Below are 19003 nucleotides of genomic sequence, written 5' to 3'. Positions count from 1 at the left end.
AATTGGCCACAACACTCCAGCTAGGGCCTAACAGGTGTTTTATAAAGGTTTAGCATAACTTCCTTGGTTTTGTACTCCATACTTCTACTAATAAAGCCAAGGATTCCAAATGCCTTTGCAATGGCCTTTTGAACTTCAAAATTTGTGCATGTACAGCCCCTGGTCTCTTTGCACATCCTTTAAGATTGAACCATTTAGTTTATGTTTCCTCTCCTCATTCTTCCTGCCAAAATGAATCACGTCACACTTCTCGGCATTAAATTTCATCGGCCATATGTCTGCCCATTTCAAAAGTCTGTTGATGTCCTCCTGAATGTTACTATTCTCCTCACTTTTTATTACACTTCCAAGTTTCATGTCATCTGCAAATTGCAAAATTGTAGCCTGTATTTCCAAGTCCAAGTCATTAATTGAGATCAGCAACAGCAGTGGTCCTAATATCAATCTTTGGGGGACACTGCTTCCCTCCAGTCTGAAAACCAATCGTTCACTACTAGTCTCTGCTTTTTGTCTATTATCCAACTTCATACCCAAGCAGGCCCTTTAATCCCTTGGGCTTCAATTTTGCGAACAAGTTTATTATGTGGTACTTTATCAAACGCCTTTCGAAAATCCATATACACATCAACCACAGAACCTCTTCAACCCTCTTAGTTACTTCTTCAAAGAACTTGATCAAGTTAGTCAAACCTGATTTGTCTTTAATAAATCCGTGCTGACTTTCATTTATGAAATCATATTGATTCCAAGTAGCAATTAATTTGTCCCTGATTAATGTCTCTAAACGTTTTCTCCTCACAATGTTAGACTGACTGACCTGCAGTTGTCGGGTTTATCCCTCTCCCCTTTTTTGGGCAGGGGTGTAACATTTGCAATCCTCCAGTCCTCTGGTACCACTCCTATATCTAAGGGGGATTGGAATATTGTGGCCAGAGCACCTCAATTTCCACCTTTACTTCCCTCGACAACCTAGGATGTAGCTCAGCCAGGTCAAGTGACTTTTCTACTTTTAGCGCTCCCAAACTTTTAAGAACATAAGAATTAGGAATAGGAGTAGGCCATCTAGCCCCTCGAGCCTGCTCCGCCATTCAATAAGATCATGACTGATCTGGCCGTGGACTCAGTTCCACTTACCCGCCCTCTCCCCGTAACCTTTAATTCCCTTATTGGTTAAAAATCTATCTATCTGTACATTCAATGAGCTAGCCTCAACTGCTTCCTTGGGCAGAGAATTCCAGATTCACAATCCTCTGGGAGAAGAAATTCCTTCTCAACTCGGTTTTAAATTGGCTCCCCCGTATTTTGAGGCTGTGCCCCCTAGTTCTAGTCTCCCCTACCAGTGGAAACAACCTCTCTGTCTCTATCTTGTCTATCCCTTTCATGATTTTAAATGTTTCTATAAGATCACCCCTCATCCTTCTGAACTCCAACGAGTAAAGACCCAGTCTACTCAATCTATCATCATAAGGTAACCCCCTCATCTCCGGAATCAGCCTCGTGAATCGTCTCTGTACCCCCTCCAAAGCCAGTATATCCTTCCTTAAGTAAGGTGACCAAAACTGCACGCAGTACTCCAAAACTGCACGCAGTACTCCAGGTGCGGCCTTACCAATACCCTATACAGTTGCAGCAGGACCTCCCTGCTTTTGTACTCCATCCCTCTCGCAATGAAGGCCAACATTCCATTCGCCTTCCTGATTACCTGCTGCACCTGCAAACTAACTTTTTGGGATTCATGCACGAGGACCATCAGCCGGTCCAGGCAGCGGGCGGTCGAGGGGGTCGTTCAACCTGACTGCCTGCCTCTCTTCCGCTCTTACATCCGGTCCAGGGTGTCCTTGGAGATGGAGCACGCGGTGTCCACCGGTACGCTCGCGGCCTTCCGCGAGAGGTGGGCACCGGAGGGACTGGAGTGCATCATCACGCCCGGCAACCAAATTTTAATTTGATTTTACGTTTTTTAAGTTTAATTTGTTTTAATTGCCGGTGCTTTTAGTGTCCCCCTCTCCTTTTATAGGGGGCACTGGAAAAAAAAGGAAAAATTTGATTTTAGTGCCCAAAAAAAAACCACAAAAAAAAAAAAAACACCAAAAAAAAAAAAAAAGGGCCTTGTAAATGTCTTGTGTGTGTCATCCAGACGGGTGGCACGGATACATGTTTTATGTTTTCGCAGGTAAACTCAAAAGAGTTTCATGCACAAGGACCACCAGGTCCCTCTGCACCTCAGCATGTTGTAATTTCTCCCCATTCAAATAATATTCCCTTTTACTGTTTTTATTCCCAAGGTGGATGATCTCACACTTTCCGACATTGTATTCCATCTGCCAAACCTTAGCCCATTCGCTTAACCTATCAAAATCTCTTTGCAGCCTCTCTGTGTCCTCTACACAACCCGCTTTCCCACTAATCTTAGTGTCATCCTCTTTATCTATTTTTATCCTATCCAATTTCTCTATTACCTCCTCCTTTACTGTGACATTGGTAGCATCCTCTTTAATGAAGACAGATGCAAAGTACTCATTTATTAACTCAGCCATGCCCTCTGTCTGCACAAGAAGATCTCCTTTCTGATCCCTAATCAGCCCCACCCTTTGACTACCCTTTTACTATTTATGGCAGATGTCAGCTTTTCAACACATTGATGCTCTAGGACAAAAAGCTATAATTAGGAAAGAGCAAACCTAGGAAGCAAAGTTTGCTGAAATGACAACAGTATATTGACCAGGATGGGGTTGTAGATCCAGAAATATGATCCATGACCTAAGTATCATAAAACAACCAACAAAGTTAAACTCAACAAGAATTAGACAATGAAAACTTCTGTTTAAATGGTATAAAGAGATCCAAAGCTTCACTCAGTAGGAACTTTGGCTAGCTGCAAGAAGAGCCTCCGCAAATGGCCTGTATAAGCATCCCTCACGATTCCCGGGACGTTTACATGCAAGTTTCTAGATGTATGACTGCGTGTATGCAGTCTTAAGATCAATGCTTTGAAACAATAAGAACTTTTTAGGAGCAGAGGATTTTAGAATTCAGCAAAGGACCAAGAAATTGATTAAGAAATAGAATGAGAGTAAACTAGCGAGAGACATAAAAACAGATTGTAAAAGCTTCTGTAGGTATGTAAAAAGGAAAAGATTAGCAAAAGTAAACGTGGATCCCTTAGAGGCTGAGACAGGAGAAATTATAATGAGAAATAAGGAAATGGCAGAGAAATTAAACAAATACTTTGTGCATGTCTTCATGGAAGAATTTCTTCACTCAGAGGGTGGCGAATCTTTGGAATTCTCTTTTCCAGAGGGCTGTGGAAGCTCAGTTGTGAGTATATTCATGACAGAGATCAACAGATTTTTCGATATTAAGGGAATCAAGGGATATGGGGATAGTGTCAGAAAGTGAAGTTAAGAGGTAGAAGATCAGCCATGATCTTATTGAATGGCGGAGCAGGCTCGAGGGGCCGAATGGCCTACTTCTGCTCCTATTTCTTATGTGAACTTAGCTCTGCAACATCCTCAGCTCTGCAACATCCTTTAATTCACTGTACAGATCAAATGTGTCACTTATCTCCTCTTCGGTAAAATACTTACTTAACACTTTTGCACTATTCTATCCCTCACCCAACAACAAGAAGTTTCATTTGTGTAGTTTAACACAGTAAAATGCCCCAAGGCATTTCACAGGATTGTAATCAGTCAAAAATTGACAAGAGTCAAAGAAGGAGACTTTAGCACAGATGACCAAATACTTGGTCAAAGAGGTAGGTTTTAAGCAATGTCTTAAAGGAGGAAAAGTGAAGAGGTTTGGGGAGTCAACACGGTTTTATGAAGGGAAATTGTGCTTGATAAATTTATTAAGAGTTTTTTGAGGGTGTAACTTTGTCGAATGCCTTCTAACAGGCCTGTGCAGCTGGCCTTGCTGGGCTGTCTGGTGTGGTAAGTTCTGCTGCGAGTGATGGGTTCTGCTTCGGGGTCAACTGTGGTGTCGGTTGCCGCTGTTGTGTATGTTGGGGGAGTCAAAGAAGGTAGGGTCCAATGTGGGTTGCTCTGGATAGTCTGTGAATCTTGGTTTGATTTGGTCCAAGTGTTTCCGGTGGATGAGTCCATTTGAAAGTTTGACCTGAAACACCCTACTCCCCTCTTTGGCCACAACAGTGCTGGGAAGCCACTTAGGACCTTGTCCATAGTTCAACACAAATACAGGATTATTGATTTCAATTTCGTGTGACACATTTGCGTTATCATGATATGTACTTTGTTGAAACCGCCTGCTCTCTACCTGTTCGTGTAGATCAGGGTGGACTAACGAGAGCCTTGTCTTAAGTGCCCTTTTCATGAGCAGTTCAGCGGGTGGAATCCCAGTGAGCGAGTGGGATCTCGTGCGGTAGCTAAGCAGGACTCGGGATAGGCGAGTCTGCAGTGAGCCTTCAGTTACCCTCTTCAAGCTCTGCTTGATGGTTTGCACTGCTCTCTCTGCCTGATCATTGGATGCTGGTTTGAACGGGGCAGATGTAACATGTTTGATCCCATTACAGGTCATGAACTCTTTGAACTCGGCACAGGAGAAACATGGCCCGTTGTCGCTCACAAGTGATATGTCCTTACTATACAGTATCGATGCATACGAGGCCCATACTTGAGAGAAGGTCACTAAGTGAGCAGTTACCTTTATTACCAAGACCTCAAGTGATGAAGGTGGGTGGAGCTTCCCCTTTTATACCTGAAAATCCAGGTTAGGAATGTCTCCCACAAGTTCACCCCCCCCTTGTGGTCAATGTTCTCAAGGTGTCCAACTTAGGTCAGCTTATACATGGGTTACAATGATCGTTGAATACATGACAACAAGAACATCAGGCAGGCCATGCGTGGCAAACATGGCCCACAGGCTTTCAGTGGTGGCAGCGGATGTGCTTGCCGACATTATCTCACATTCAATCCATTTTGGAGTACGCATCTACAACCACTAGGAACATTTTACCTAAAAACGGGCCTGTATAGTCGACATGGACCCTGGACCACGGTTTGGAGGGCCAGGAGCATAAACTTAGTGGCACCTCCCTGCGTGCATTGCTTAACTGCGAGCAGGTGTTACCTTTGTGCACGCAGGACTCTCAGTCCGCATCGATACCGGGCCACCACACATGGGATCTGGCTATCGCTTTCATCATTACAATGCGTGGGTGAGTACTGTGGAGATCACTGATGAAAGTGTCCCTGCCCTTCTTGGTGACCACTACCCGATTGCCCCACAGAAGGCAGTCTGCCTGTATAGACATTTCATCTTTGCGCTGCTGGTATGGCTTTATCTCTTCCTGCAGTTCCACTGGGACACTGGACCAGCTCCCATGAAGCACACTATTTTTTAATAGGGACAGTAAGGGGTCCTGGCTCGTCCAGGTTCTAATCTGTCGGGCTGTGACGGGTGATTGCTCACTCTCAAATGCTTCCATTACCATGACTAAATCTGCGGGCTGTGCCATTTCCACCCCCATAGTGGGCAATGGCAGCCTACTGACAGCATCGGCACAGTTTTCTGTGCCTGGCCTGTGGCGGATGGCGTAGTTGTATGCGGACAATGTGAGCGCTCCCATCTCTGGATGCGGTCCGATGCATTCGTATTTATCCCCTTACTTTCGGAAAAAAGGGATATCAGTGGCTTATGGTCAGTTTCCAATTCTAATTTGAGCCCAAACAGATATTGATGCATTTTCTTTACCCCATAAACACACGCTAACGCTTCTTTTTCAATCATGCTGTCGACTCTCTCAGCCTTAGACAGACTTCTGGATGCATAAGCAACCGGTTGCAATTTCTTGTTGCTTGTTGCAATACACACCCGACCCTGTACGATGACGCATCACATGCTAGTACCAAATGCTTATTACATGGATCATGCAACACAAGCAATTTGTTTGAGTCTAACAATTTTCTAGCTTTTACAAAGGCATTTTCTTGGCTTTTGCCCCATACCCATTTGTCTCCTTTACGCAGTAAGGTCTGCAGTGGTTCTAACAGTGTGCTGTAACCAAAGTAGTTCAGGAGTCCTAGAAACGACCGCAGCTCTGTCACGTTCTGTGGCCTTGGTGCGTTCTCGATTGCTTCCGTCTTCGAATCGGTGGGCCTGATGCCGTCCGCGGCGATTTTTCTCCTCAGGAACTCCACTAGGAAAATGCACTTCGAGCGTTTTAACCTGATCCCCACGCGGTTGAGTCAACTAAGAACCTCCTCCAGGTTCTGCAGATGCTCAACTGTGTCCCGACCTGTAACCAAGATGTCGTCTTGGAAGACCGACTGCAGTAAGCGTTCCATGTTTCTCTGGAATATCGCCGCGGCTGATCGAATCCCAAACAGGCAACAGCATCTGTTGTAAACGAAGAGACCTTTGTGCGTGTTGATGCAGGTGAGGCCCTTCGATGAATCCTCCAGATTCTGCGTCATGTCGGCTGAGGTCAAGTCCAGCTTCGTGAACGTCTTTACTCCTGCCTTTGGTAGTGGATATTGATCCTGCAGGGAGAAACGATTGATAGTTATTTTGTAATCACCACAGATTCTGGCGGTGCCGTCTCCCTTGAGGACTGGAACAATCGAACTGGTCCATTCATTGAATTCGATCGGCGAAATGATGCCCTCTCGTTGCAGCCGGTCCAGCTCGATCTCCACCCTCTCTCTCATCATGTACGGTACTGCTCTCACCTTGTGATGGATGGGTCGCGCCCCCGGAATTAGGCGGATCTGCACTTTTGCTCCTTGGAACTTCCCGATGCCTGGTTTGAACAGCGAGGGGAGCTTGGTTAAGACCTGTTCATATAAAGTGTCATCAACAGACGAGAGCGCTCGGACGTCATCCCAGTTCCAACGTATCGTTCCCAGCCAGCTCCTGCCGAGCAGTGTGGGGCCATCGCCCGGTACCACCCAGAGTGGTAGCTTGTGCACCGCTCCATCGTAGGAGACCTTTACAGTAGTGCTTCTGATTATGGGAATCAGTTCCTTTGTGCAAGTTCTCAGTCTAGTGAGAATGGGAGTCAGGACTGGCCTTGAGGCCTTACTGCATCACAATTTATCGAAAATCTTTTTGCTCATAATGGACTGGCTCGCGCCCGTGTCCAGCTCCATTGACACCATGAGTCCATTTAATTCAATCTTCAGCATTATCAGGGGATACTTTGTGGTAAATGTGTGCACCTCATATACCTCTGCCTCCTCGGTCTGAGGCTCTGGTTCGTCGTGATCCACCGTGGATCTGTCCTCCTCTGCAACATGGTGGTTTACAGGATTAGCAGGGTTTGCAGCTCGCCTGCACATACATTGGAGGTGTCCCATTGTTCCACAGCCCTTGCAAACGTACCCTTTGAAGTGGCATGAATGGAAACGATGATCACCCCCGCAGCGCCAACAAGGTATTAATGGCCTTGCATTCATCACCCTTGATGGTGGACTCTGAGACATCTGCGGACGTGCAACTGCAGGTATGTGGGGCGATTTGAAAACAACATCACTTTGTTCACAGTACTTGTAGCACCACTCGAGTGCTGAGCGATTTTTAGTATTGTCACTGGTGGCAATGAACGCCTGGGCTATCGCTATGGCTTTACTCAAAGTTGGGGTCTCTACAGTCAAACGTTTGCGAAGTATCACTTCATGGCCAATGCCAAATATGAAGAAGTCCCTGAGCATGTGCTCCAAATGTCCTTCAAATTCGCAATGTCCTGCAAGGCGTCTCAGCTCGGCGACATAACTCGCCACTTCCTGGCCTTCAGACCTTTTGTAGGTGTAGAACCGGTACCTCGCCATCAGAACACTTTCCTTCGAGTTCAGATGCTCCCGGACCAGTGTGCACAAATCGTCGGACGATTTCTCTATGGTTTCGCTGGAGCAAGCAGATTCTTCATGAGGCCATATGTTGGTGCCTCACAGACGGTGAGGAGGATCGCCCTTCGTTTGGCAGCATTCGCTTCTCCTTCCAGCTCGTTGGCCACGAAGTATTGGTCGAGTCGCTCCACGAAGGTTTCCCAATCATCTCCCTCCGAAAATTTCTCCAGGATGCCCACTGTTATCTGCATCATTGGGTTCGTCATCTGTATCTCGTCGCCAGTTGTTATGTATGAATAAAGAGTCTGACTAGGTACTGTGAGCTAAAGTAAAGTGTGACCTTAGTCTTTCATTGCAGGTCTCCAGAGTGCCTTTCCAGCCTGTGAGACCTCCTTATGTACAGGACTCCAGGGGATGAGCTCTCTGGTGGCTTCACAAGGTATATATACAGGTTTACATATATAACAAAATCCATGCCGGCTCTCCTTGAATGGTTTCACATAACTTCCCCACCACCGATGTTAGGCTGACTGCCCTGTTCTTTCCTGTTTTATCCCTCTCCCCTTTCCGGGGGGAGGTCAGGAACTTCTGGGAGGGGGGGAGAGAAGATCATAAACCCAGCTGGGAGTGGCCGGGGGGGAACTTGGGCAAGGGGAGGTCAGGAATTCAGTGGGGCGGTCAAGAATTCAGTGGGGCAGGGGGGAGGGTGGGGGGCAGGTTGGAAACTTTAGGGGGTGGGGCGTTCATCAGAAACCTGGGGGAGGGGAAAGGAGGACAAGAACTTGGAGCGGGTCAGGAACTTGTTTCGGGGGTGAAAGAAGGTCTTAACCCATGAGAGTGAGCCCTGTCTGTTCCAAGTGAGCTTTGTTTTGTCTGGAGCAGGCAGTTGGAATGGCTCAAATTATACTTTGCAAAGTAATTGATTACATAGGTAGGGAGGATCTAATTGCACAATATAGAGAAACTGTTGTCCTCCAAGGGGACCCACCAGGGCTTGTTATCCAAGGAGTGCAAATACACACAACCAATTCTGTTCAGGTACTGTACAAAATGGTCACGTATGTTTATCAAACACCTGTTCAAATCCTCTCACTTTTCTCAGCGATTGAGTCCCTGTACTGGGGTCTCAAATGAATTACTTCCCCCTTAAGCCTTTTGTTTTTTTTTTAAGCTGAGTTGATCGCTGATTCCACTCTTCTGTAGAGAGGAGCAAGTTAAGAGAAGCAAAAGAGGAAATAGCAGAGGTTCTGACCATCATTTTCCAATCCTCTCTGGCTACAGGTGCAGTGCCAGAGAACTGGAGGACTGCTAAAGTTGTTTCTTTGTTTAAATCGGGAGAAAGGGATAGACCGAGTAATTACAGGCCAGTCAGCCTAACATCGGTGGTGGGAAAATTATTTGTAAAATCCTGAGGGACAAGATAAATCTTCATTTGGAAAGACACGGATTAATCAAGGACAGTCAGCAAGGATTTGTCAAGGGAAGGTCACAGCACTTTGCAATTTTTCTCCATTTAAATAATAACTTGCTCTTTGATTTTTTCTGCCAAAGTGCATGACCTCACACTTTCCAACATTATACTCCATCTACATGACCTCATCTCTCTCATCTGGAGGGAGGAGAGCATGCCGGGAGATCTGAGAGATGCAGTGATTGCGACCATTTTTAAAAAGGGGGACAAGTTCGGCTGCGGCAACTACAGGGGAATCTCCCTGCTTTCAGCCACTGGGAAAGTTGCCGCTCGAGTTCTCCTCAATCGTCTTCTCCCTGTGGCCGAGGAGCTCCTCCCGGAATCACAATGCGGATTTCGTCCCCAACGGGGCACAACAGACATGATCTTTGCAACGTGACAATTGCAGAAAAAATGCAGGGAGCAGCGCCAGCCCTTATACATGGCCTTTTTCGATCTTACAAAGGGCTTTGACACTGTCAACCGTGAGGGTCTATGGAGCGTCCTCCTCCGTTTCGGATGCCCCCAAAAGTTTGTCAACATCCTTCACTTGCTTCACGATGACATGCAGGCCATGATCCTTACCAATGGATCCATTATAGACCCAATTCACATCCGGACCGGGGTCAAACAGGGCTGCTTTATCGCTCCAACCCGCTTCTCAATCTTCCTCGCCGCCATGCTCTACCTCATAATCAACAAGCTCCCCGCTGGAGTGGAACTAAATTACAGAACCAGTGGGAACCTGTTTAACCTACACCGCCTCCAGGCCAGATCCAAGATCACCCCAACCTCTGTCGTTGAGCTGCAGTATGCGGACAACGCCTGCGTCTGTGCACAATCAGAGGCTGAACTCCAGGATATAGTCAATGTATTCACTGAGGCATATGAAAGCATGGGCCTTACGCTTAACATCCGTAAGACAAAGGTTCTCCACCAGCCTGTCACCACCGCACAGTACTGCCCTCCAATCATCAAGAACCACAGCGCGGCCCTGGACAACGTGGACCATTTCCCATATCTCGGGAGCCTCTTATCGACAAAGGCAGACATTGATGCAGAGATTCAGCATCGCCTCCAGTGCGCCAGCGCAGCCTTTGGCCGTCTGAGGAAAAGAGTGTTTGAAGACCAGGCCCTCAAATCTACCACCAAACTCATGGTCTACAGGGCTGTAGTAATACCCGCCCTCCTGTATGGATCTGAGGCATGGATGATGTATAGAAGGCACCTCAAGTCGCTGGAGATATATCACCAACGATGTCTCCGCAAGATCCTGCAAATCCCCTGGGAGAACAGGCGCACCAACATCAGTGTCCTCGACCAGGCTAACATCGCCAGTATTCATAGAATCATAGAATGGTTACAGCACAGTAGGAGGCCATTCGGCCCGTCGAGCCTGTGCCAGCTCTCTGCAAGAGCACCTCAGCTAGTTCCACTCCCCCGCAGCCCTGCAATTTTTTTCCCTTCAGGTAGTTATTCAATTTCATTTTGAAAGCCACAATTGAATCTGCCTCCACCACCCTTTCAGCAGTGAATTACAGATTCTAACCACTCGCTGCGTAAAAAAAGTGTTTCCTCATGTCGCCTTTGGTTCTTCTGATAATACCTTAAATCTGTTTCCTCTGGTTCTCGACCATTCTACCAATGGGAATTGTTTCTCTCTATCTACTCTATCTAGACCCTTCATGATTTTGAACACCTCTATCAAATCTCCTCTCAACCTTCTCTGCTCCAAGGAGAACAACCCCAGCTTCAGGGGAAGTCATAATGGGGAACAAAGAAATGGCAGACCAATTGAACAAGTACTTTGGTTCGGTATTCACTAAGGAGGACACAAACAACCTTCCGGATATAAAAGGGGTCAGACGGTCTAGTAAGAAGGAGGAACTGAGGGAAATCCTTATTAGTCGGGAAATTGTGTTGGGGAAATTGATGGGATTGAAGGCCGATAAACCACCAGGGCCTGATGGTCTGCATCCCAGAGTACTTAAGGAGGTGGCCTTTGAAATAGCGGATGCATTGACAGTCATTTTCCAACATTCCATTGACTCTGGATCAGTTCCTATGGAATGGAGGGTAGCCAATGTAACACCACTTTTTAAAAAAGGAGGGAGAGAGAAAACAGGGAATTATAGACCGGTCAGCCTGACATCGGTAGTGGGTAAAATGATGGAATCAATTATTAAGGATGTCATAGCAGCGCATTTGGAAAGAGGTGACATAATAGGTTCAAATCAGCATGGATTTGTGAAAGGGAAATCATGCTTGACAAATCTTCTGGAATTTTTTGAGGATCTTTCCAGTAGAGTGGACAAGGGGGAACCAGTTGATGTGGTGTATTTGGACTTTCAGAAGGCTTTCGACAAGGTCCCACACAAGAGATTAATGTGCCAAGTTAAAGCACATGAGATTGGGGGTAGTGTGCTGACGTGGATTGAGAACCGGTTGGCAGACAGGAAGCAAAGAGTAGGAGTAAATGGGTACTTTTCAGAATGGCAGGCAGTGACTAGTGGGGTACCGCAAGGTTCTGTGCTGGGGCCCCAGTTGTTTACATTGTACATTAATGATTTAGACGAGGGGATTAAATGTAGTAACTCCAAATTTGCGGATGACAATAAGTTGGGTGGCAGTGTGAGCTGTGAGGAAGATGCGATGAGGCTGCAGAGTGACTTGGATAGGTTCGGTGAGTGGGCAAATGCATGGCAGATGAAGTATAATGTGGATAAATGTGAGGTTATCCACTTTGGTAGTAAAAACAGAGAGACAGACTATTATCTGAATGGTGACAGATTAGGAAAAGGGGAGGTGCAACGAAACCTGGGTGTCATGGTACATCAGTCATTGAAGGTTGGCATACAGGTACAGCAGGCGGTTAAGAAAGCAAATGGCATGTTGGCCTTCATAGAGAGGGGATTTGAGTGCAGGGGCAGGGAGGTGTTGCTACAGTTGTACAGGGCCTTGGTGAGGCCACACCTGGAGTATTGTGTACAGTTTTGGTCTCCTAACTTGAGGAATGACATTCTTGCTATTGAGGGAGTGCAGTGAAGGTTCATCAGACTGATTCCCGGGATGGCGGGACTGACATATCAAGAAAGACTGGATCAACTGGGCTTGTATTCACTGGAGTTCAGAAGAATGAGAGGGGATCTCATAGAAATGTTAAAAAAATTCTGACGGGTTTAGACAGGTTAGATGCAGGAAGAATGTTCCCAATGTTGGGGAAGTCCAGAACCAGGGGTCACAGTCTAAGGATAAGGGGTAAGCCATTTAGGACCGAGATGAGGAGAATCTTCTTCATCCAGAGAGTGGTGAACCTGTGGAATTCTCTACCACAGAAAGTTGTTGAGGCCAATTCACTAAATATATTCAAAAAGGAGTTAGATGAAGTCCTTACTACTAGGGAGATCAAGGGGTATGGCGAGAAAGCTGGAATGGGGTACTGAAGTTGCATGTTCAGCCATGAACTCATTGAATGGCGGTGCAGGCTCGAAGGGCCAAATGGCCTACTCCTGCACATATTTTCTATGTTTCTCCAATCTATCCACATAGCTGAAGTCCCCATCCATGGAACCATTCTTGTAAATCTTTTCTGAACCCTCTCTAAGGCCTTCACATCCTTCCTAAAGTGCGGTGCTCCAATACTCCAGTTGAGGCCGAAACATTATAAAGCTTCATCATAACTACCTTGCTTTTGTACTCTGTGCCTCCATTTATGAAGCGTAGGATCCCGTATACTTTTTTAATCGCTTTCTCAACCTTCCCTAGCACCTTGAACAATTTGTGCACATATACCCCCAGGTTCTCTGTTCATGCACCCATTTTAGAATTATACCTTTAGTTTATACTGCCTCTCCTCGTTCTCCCTACCAAAATCTATTACTTTGCACTTTTCTGCATTAAATTTCATCTGCCACGTGTCTGCCCATTCCACCAACCTGTCTATGTCCTCTTGAAGTCTATCACTAGCCTCCTCACTGTTCACTATACTTCCAAGTTTTGTGTCATCTACAAATTTTGAATTTGTGCCCTGTACACCCAAGTCTAAGTCATTAATATATAATGAGAAAAACAGTGGCCCTAGTACCGATCCCAGGGGAACACCACTGTATACCTTCCTTCAGTCCAAAAAACAACCATTCACCACTCCTGTTTCCCTTCACTTAGCCAATTTTTCATCCATGCTGCCACCGTCCCTTTTATTTCATGGGCTTCAACTTTGCTGGAAAACCTATTATGTGGCACTTTATCAAACGCCTTTTGGAAGTCCATGTACACCACATCAACCTCATTGCCCTCATCAACCTTGTTATCGCATCAAAAAACTCAAACCAAGTTATTTAAACACGATTTGCCTTTAACAAATCCGTGCTGGCTTTCCTTAATTAATCCATACGTGTCCAAAGGACTTAATTTTGTCCCTGATTATCGTTTCTAAAAGCTTCCCCACTATGGAGGTTAAACTGACTGGTCTGTAATTGCTGGGTTTATCCTTGCTCCCTTTTTTGAACAACTGCAATTCTCCAGTACTCTAGCACCAGCCCCGTATCCAAGAAGGATTGGAAGATTATGGCCAGTATCTCCGCAATTTCCACCTTTCAGCATCCTTCGATGCATCCGGGCCTGGTTCAAGTACAGCCTTGAAGCACTGACCACTCGATCAGCTTCGCTGGGCAGGCCACATAGTATGCATGCCAGATACAAGACTCCCTAAGTAAATGCTTTATGCGGAGCTCCTTCATGGTAAACGAGCCAAAGGAGGACAGCGGAAACGTTATAAGGACACCCTCAAAGCCTCGCTGGTAAAGTGCGACATCACCACTGACACCTGGGAGACCCTGGCCGCAGACCGCCCATGGTGGAGAAAGTTCATCTGGGAGGGCGTTGAGCTCTTCGAGTCTCAATGCAAAGAGCATGAAGAGGCCAAGCGCAGGCAGCAGAAGGAGTGCGCGGCAAACCAGCCCCACCGACCCCTTCCCTCGACGAATGTCTGTCCCATCTCTAACAGGGTCTGTGGCTCTCGTATCGGATTGTTCAGCCATCAAAGAACTCACTTTGGGAATGGAAGCAAGTCCACCTCGATTCCGAGGGCTGCCTATGATGACCACTGGTCAAATTTTTGCTCACTCAGCCTGTCTTTGTCCTTTTGCAGATTTTTTGTGTCCTCCTCTCATATTGCTTTTCCTCCCATCTTTGCATTGTCAGCAAACTTGGCTATGTTACACTCGGTCCTTTCTTCCAAGTTGTTAATATAGATTGTAAAAATTGGGGTCCCAGCACTGATCCCTGCGGCACTCCACTAGTTACTCCAACCCGAGAATGAACCATTTATCCCGACTCTCTGTCTTCTGTTCGTTAGCCAATCCTCTATCAATGCTAATATATTACCCCCAACCCCGTGAATTTTTATCTTGTGCAGTAACATTTTATATGCTTAAACTGTATAAAACACTGGTTAGACCACAGCTGGAGTTCTGGTCACATTACAGGAAAGATGTGATTGCATTGGAAAGGGTGCAGAGCAGATTTACAAGAATGTTACCTGGACGGGAGAATTTTGGCAATGAGGGAAGATTGGGGATACTGGATCTGTTTTCTTTGGAACAGAGGAGATCTGATTGAGGTGTATAAAATTATGAGGGGCCTGGCTAGAGTGGATAGGAAGGACCTGTTTCCCTTGGCAGAGCAGTCAACAACCAGGGGGCATAGATTTAAAGTAATTGGGGGGGAGGTTTAGAGAAGATACGAGGGGAAATTTCTTCACCCAGAGGGTGGTGGGGGGTCTGGAACTCATTGCCTGAAAGGGTGGTAGAGGCAGATTCCCTTACCACATTTAAAAGATACTTGTTCACTTCAAGTGCCGTAACCTACATGGCTACGGACCAAGGGCTGGAAAATGGGATTACACTTGATAGCTCTTAGTCTTGGCGGGGACACGATGGGCCGAAATAGCCTCTTTCGCTGTGAATTTCTCCAATTCTGCTATTCTCCCAGAGAACTTGCCTCTAAACAGGACGACAGGGGGCGAAAGAGAAGCAGAGAAATAACACGAGGTTGCGGGTAGGCGTTTACCCGGCGATCTTTACGCGTAGTGATTCAAATGACGCCATTTCCGACTTGTCCTTCCTCTTTGTCTCGTGCGCTGGAGCAGCCAACGCCATTTTGAGCTCTTCCTTTGCCGAGTGAAGTACGCAGCAACCTCGCCAAGATGTCCGATGAAGGAAAGTTGTTTGTCGGCGGCCTCAATTTCGACACAGACGAGCAGACCCTGGAAGAGCAGTTCTCCAAATACGGGCAGATCTCTGAGGTGCGAGTGATTAAGGACAGGGACACTCACACGTCCCGCGGTTTCGGCTTCATCACCTTCGACAACCCGGACGATGCCAGGGACGCGCTGCAGGCGATGAACGGAAAATCCATCGACGGCCGACAAATCCGGGTGGGCCACGCGGAGAAAAAGTCGGGCGGCGGTCGCGGCTACGGTGGAAGCCGGGGCGGCAGTGGCGGCGGCTACGGCGGCCGCAGGAGAGGCAGCAATTACTGGGAGACCGACAGGAGCGGAGGCTACGGCGGTGGCGGAGGCTACGGCGGCGGTCGGTATGACTCGGGAGAACGCGACAGCTACTCGGGTGGGTACAAGAGCCAGAGCGGCGGATACGGCAGCGGCGGCGGTTACGGAGGCCGCAATTACAGGGACTATGACTGATCGAATTCAAAGCACCATTTCTGCCAGATTCAGGATCAAACTCCCGCCTTGTTAGTAAAATGGCTCTTGGAACCGCAGAAAGCGTCTGTATCTGAATTTGATTTGCCTGTTATGTTAAAATGCTAGAAAACCAGTTTCACCATTGTCTTGATCTTGTTTCCTGTTGTTTAATCTGGGAGTGCTACCTTAAGTCGGGCTTTCGACTTTGAGCCTCAAATACCATGTCGTTTTCTATATATTTTTTTAAAATAAGACCCACGGAGCCTTTTTGTCATTTGGACATTGTATAGTGGCGACTGCGTCTCCTTCCGTGAGCTCATTTGGAATTTGTCGAAATCATTTTACTTTCTGGTGAGATTTTTCCATAATTCCATGCGACACAAAGAATGAAAGAGCGCGGAAAAACACTTAGCTCCCACTCTCTGGCCGGGCATTATACATCATCTTAGCTTTGGAAACCCGGACTGCCATTTTTAATATGACTGGTCTCCGAGAAAACGGATCGCTCGAATTATTTTCTTTCATCCGACCGATTTTTTTTTTGTTGAATTTGCTGTTTCCACTTGGCTCAATTAACTCGTTATGGGGATTGAACGTTTAAAAAAAATATATCAACCTCATGCTTTGTGGCTTTTAATGAATTTAAATGTCCATTTGGACACGTGACATGGAACCTGTAGAAACGTTATTTTGGGAGGGAAACCTTAAGTCTGAATGTTACCAACAGTGTCCGAGTGCTATGAGTATATTATCACTGAAAAATAATGCGACAGAACCACCTACACAGCAACTTTTTTCATGTAGCTTGTTACAAGACTCTGAAAGGAAACTGATCGTGGTCTTTTGTTTTAAAACTCATTTATTGAAAACTGTATACTGATTAAAAAGTCAATTGTCATTTTGTTGTACTTTCATCAGCTGGCATGGTCCTTTGGACATTGCGTTGCCACTTGGGAGACAAATCTTTGCCAGTGGATGTATCTGAATAAAATGCAGCTTCAGGAACTCTAGTGACTTGTCTTTGTTCTAAATCATTCAAATTCCCTCCAGGAAGATGAACCTGAAGATGATCCTTTTATGTCAAATTTGCCTCATCATTTTGATTTCTGTTTTGTAAATACTGTAGATTTGGAGGTGATGCTCAGACTGCAAGGAGCAAGGTAAGTGGGTAGGTAGGCTTATTTAATCCTACAGTAAAACAGTGACTGTTCAAAAACAACTTAATTGGCTGTAAATTGCTTTGGGATGTCCAGTGGTTGTGAAAGTCACTATATAAATGCAAGTTTTAAAAAAATTCAAACTGGGTATATTCTTGCCTAACATGTGAAGTGTGTGATGGCTTTTCCGCTTACAAGTATTAAAAAAATCCAGCCACGTGCTCTTGGCCATTTTTGTCCCATGTTACGCCAAAACTCATTGCTGTGGTAGTCATTTGTCCGCCTACAGTACCGCATAAGTGGCCGTTACTCCTTTGTGAATGGTGAGTGTTGGTAAACTATTTTACTGTGGTTTATTGTCGCCAAGTTCAACCCGATGTCCACTAACATACTAAAAATAACTGTAGCTGGATTAAATTAGGTGAGAACCCTCACCGATTTATAGTGCACCTAGCTGGGATTTGTAAATTCAGCAGATGGAAAATCAAATATGTGGTTGAGGTACAACTTGATAAGTCTGCACCAATGGCAAAAATCTAATTTATGTAAGTTCCACCTATTATGAAGAAAGATTCTGAGATTAAACATTAGGAGGTAAGATGTATCCTAATTTCTGGGGGAAATGCATGGTGAATTGTCCTTTTTTATATATAAATCCGAACTATACCATGGGGATTTAGTATGCAAACTATGGCTGTTGACTCATATAGGGAAAATCCGCAGTATCAAAGTGAAAGGGGGAGTAAAACAGCATTACATATGTGCAGTGTGGAGACGGGTGCATAAATGAGTTCTGTACACATATACATTTAATGAGGCATAAAACAAATTTGAAGCACAAATTCAGCTTAAGATTTTAATGGGTCCATTAGAGACTTCGCTATAAGCTGGGCATGATGATTGGGAGCTAAATTTTGCAGGCTTTAGGATCATTAGAAATAATTTTGAAAGGAAGGAGTGACCATATTGATAAGGATACAATTACAGCAGCAGAAAATGAATTTCAGTAAAGGTGGTAAGGGAATATGGGTAGATTCAAGAGGGAGTTAGATATGACCCTTATGGCTAATGGGATCAAGTGGTATGGAGAGAAAGCAGGTGGTGAATGATCAGCCATGATACTGAATGGTCGTGCAGGCTCAAAGGGCCGAATGGCCTACTTGCACCTATTTTCTATGTTTCTAAACAGCAGAGGATGCAACACATTGGTGTGAACTGTCGACTGACCTGAGCATAGTGATGCAGGGAAGAGAAGAATGTATTAGAAAGTATTTACAATACACAACCAGGTCATTCAGCTCAATAGATCCATGCCCCCCCCCCCCCCCCCAAATCTCCTGAATTCCCTGTTGGATTTATTAGTGATTATCCTGCATTTGTGCCTTCTAGCAGGTCCTGTCATACCTCAGATTTTTCTTTCTACAGAAGAGTTCAATCTTTCCTGATGGGTATAGCTTCTCAGTTCTGGTATTCTAGTCAATCTTATTTGTACCATCTCTACTGCCTTGGTTTTTATAATCTGGAGACCAGAACTGTTCACAGTACTCTGGTCTATACAAATTTCATACCTTCTGCCTTTCAATTCTATCACACTAAAAGTGAGCCTCTGTACTTTGTTTTTTTTATGGCCTTAATACCTGCATTGTTACTTTGATTTCTGTATCTACCCTCAGATACTTCTACCTCATTTAGACACTTAATTTTAAAGGATTGTAACCTTGTTCTCACCAAAATGGGCCACCTCACACTTGACTAATGTATTAGTACAGAGATCAAGGATGCATGTATTAAAAACAATCTGGTTATAATGGGGAAATGTTCAGGTTCTGTTGCTCTACTCCTAGTCAATCAAAAGCAATTAATTTCCAGATAGTATTCTAGAACAATG

The 19003-nt window shown here is 45.6% G+C and overlaps 1 protein-coding gene across 1 annotated transcript in view; it reads left to right on the top strand.

Annotated features, from left to right (window-relative positions):
• The window catches only part of LOC139266670 (uncharacterized), a 49506-nt gene extending 32538 nt beyond the window's left edge, over positions 1–16968 (top strand). Inside the window, exon 2 of the mRNA XM_070884258.1 lies at positions 15420–16968. Coding sequence (XP_070740359.1) covers positions 15420–15958 — 539 coding nt within the window. The 3' untranslated portion in view covers positions 15959–16968. The remainder of the gene's footprint in view (positions 1–15419) is intronic.
• The last annotated feature ends 2035 nt before the right edge of the window (positions 16969–19003 follow it).

Source organism: Pristiophorus japonicus, chromosome 7 (assembly GCF_044704955.1).
Source record: "Pristiophorus japonicus isolate sPriJap1 chromosome 7, sPriJap1.hap1, whole genome shotgun sequence".
Lineage (NCBI taxonomy): Eukaryota > Metazoa > Chordata > Chondrichthyes > Pristiophoridae > Pristiophorus > Pristiophorus japonicus.
This window is presented reverse-complemented; position numbering and strand designations above follow the sequence as displayed.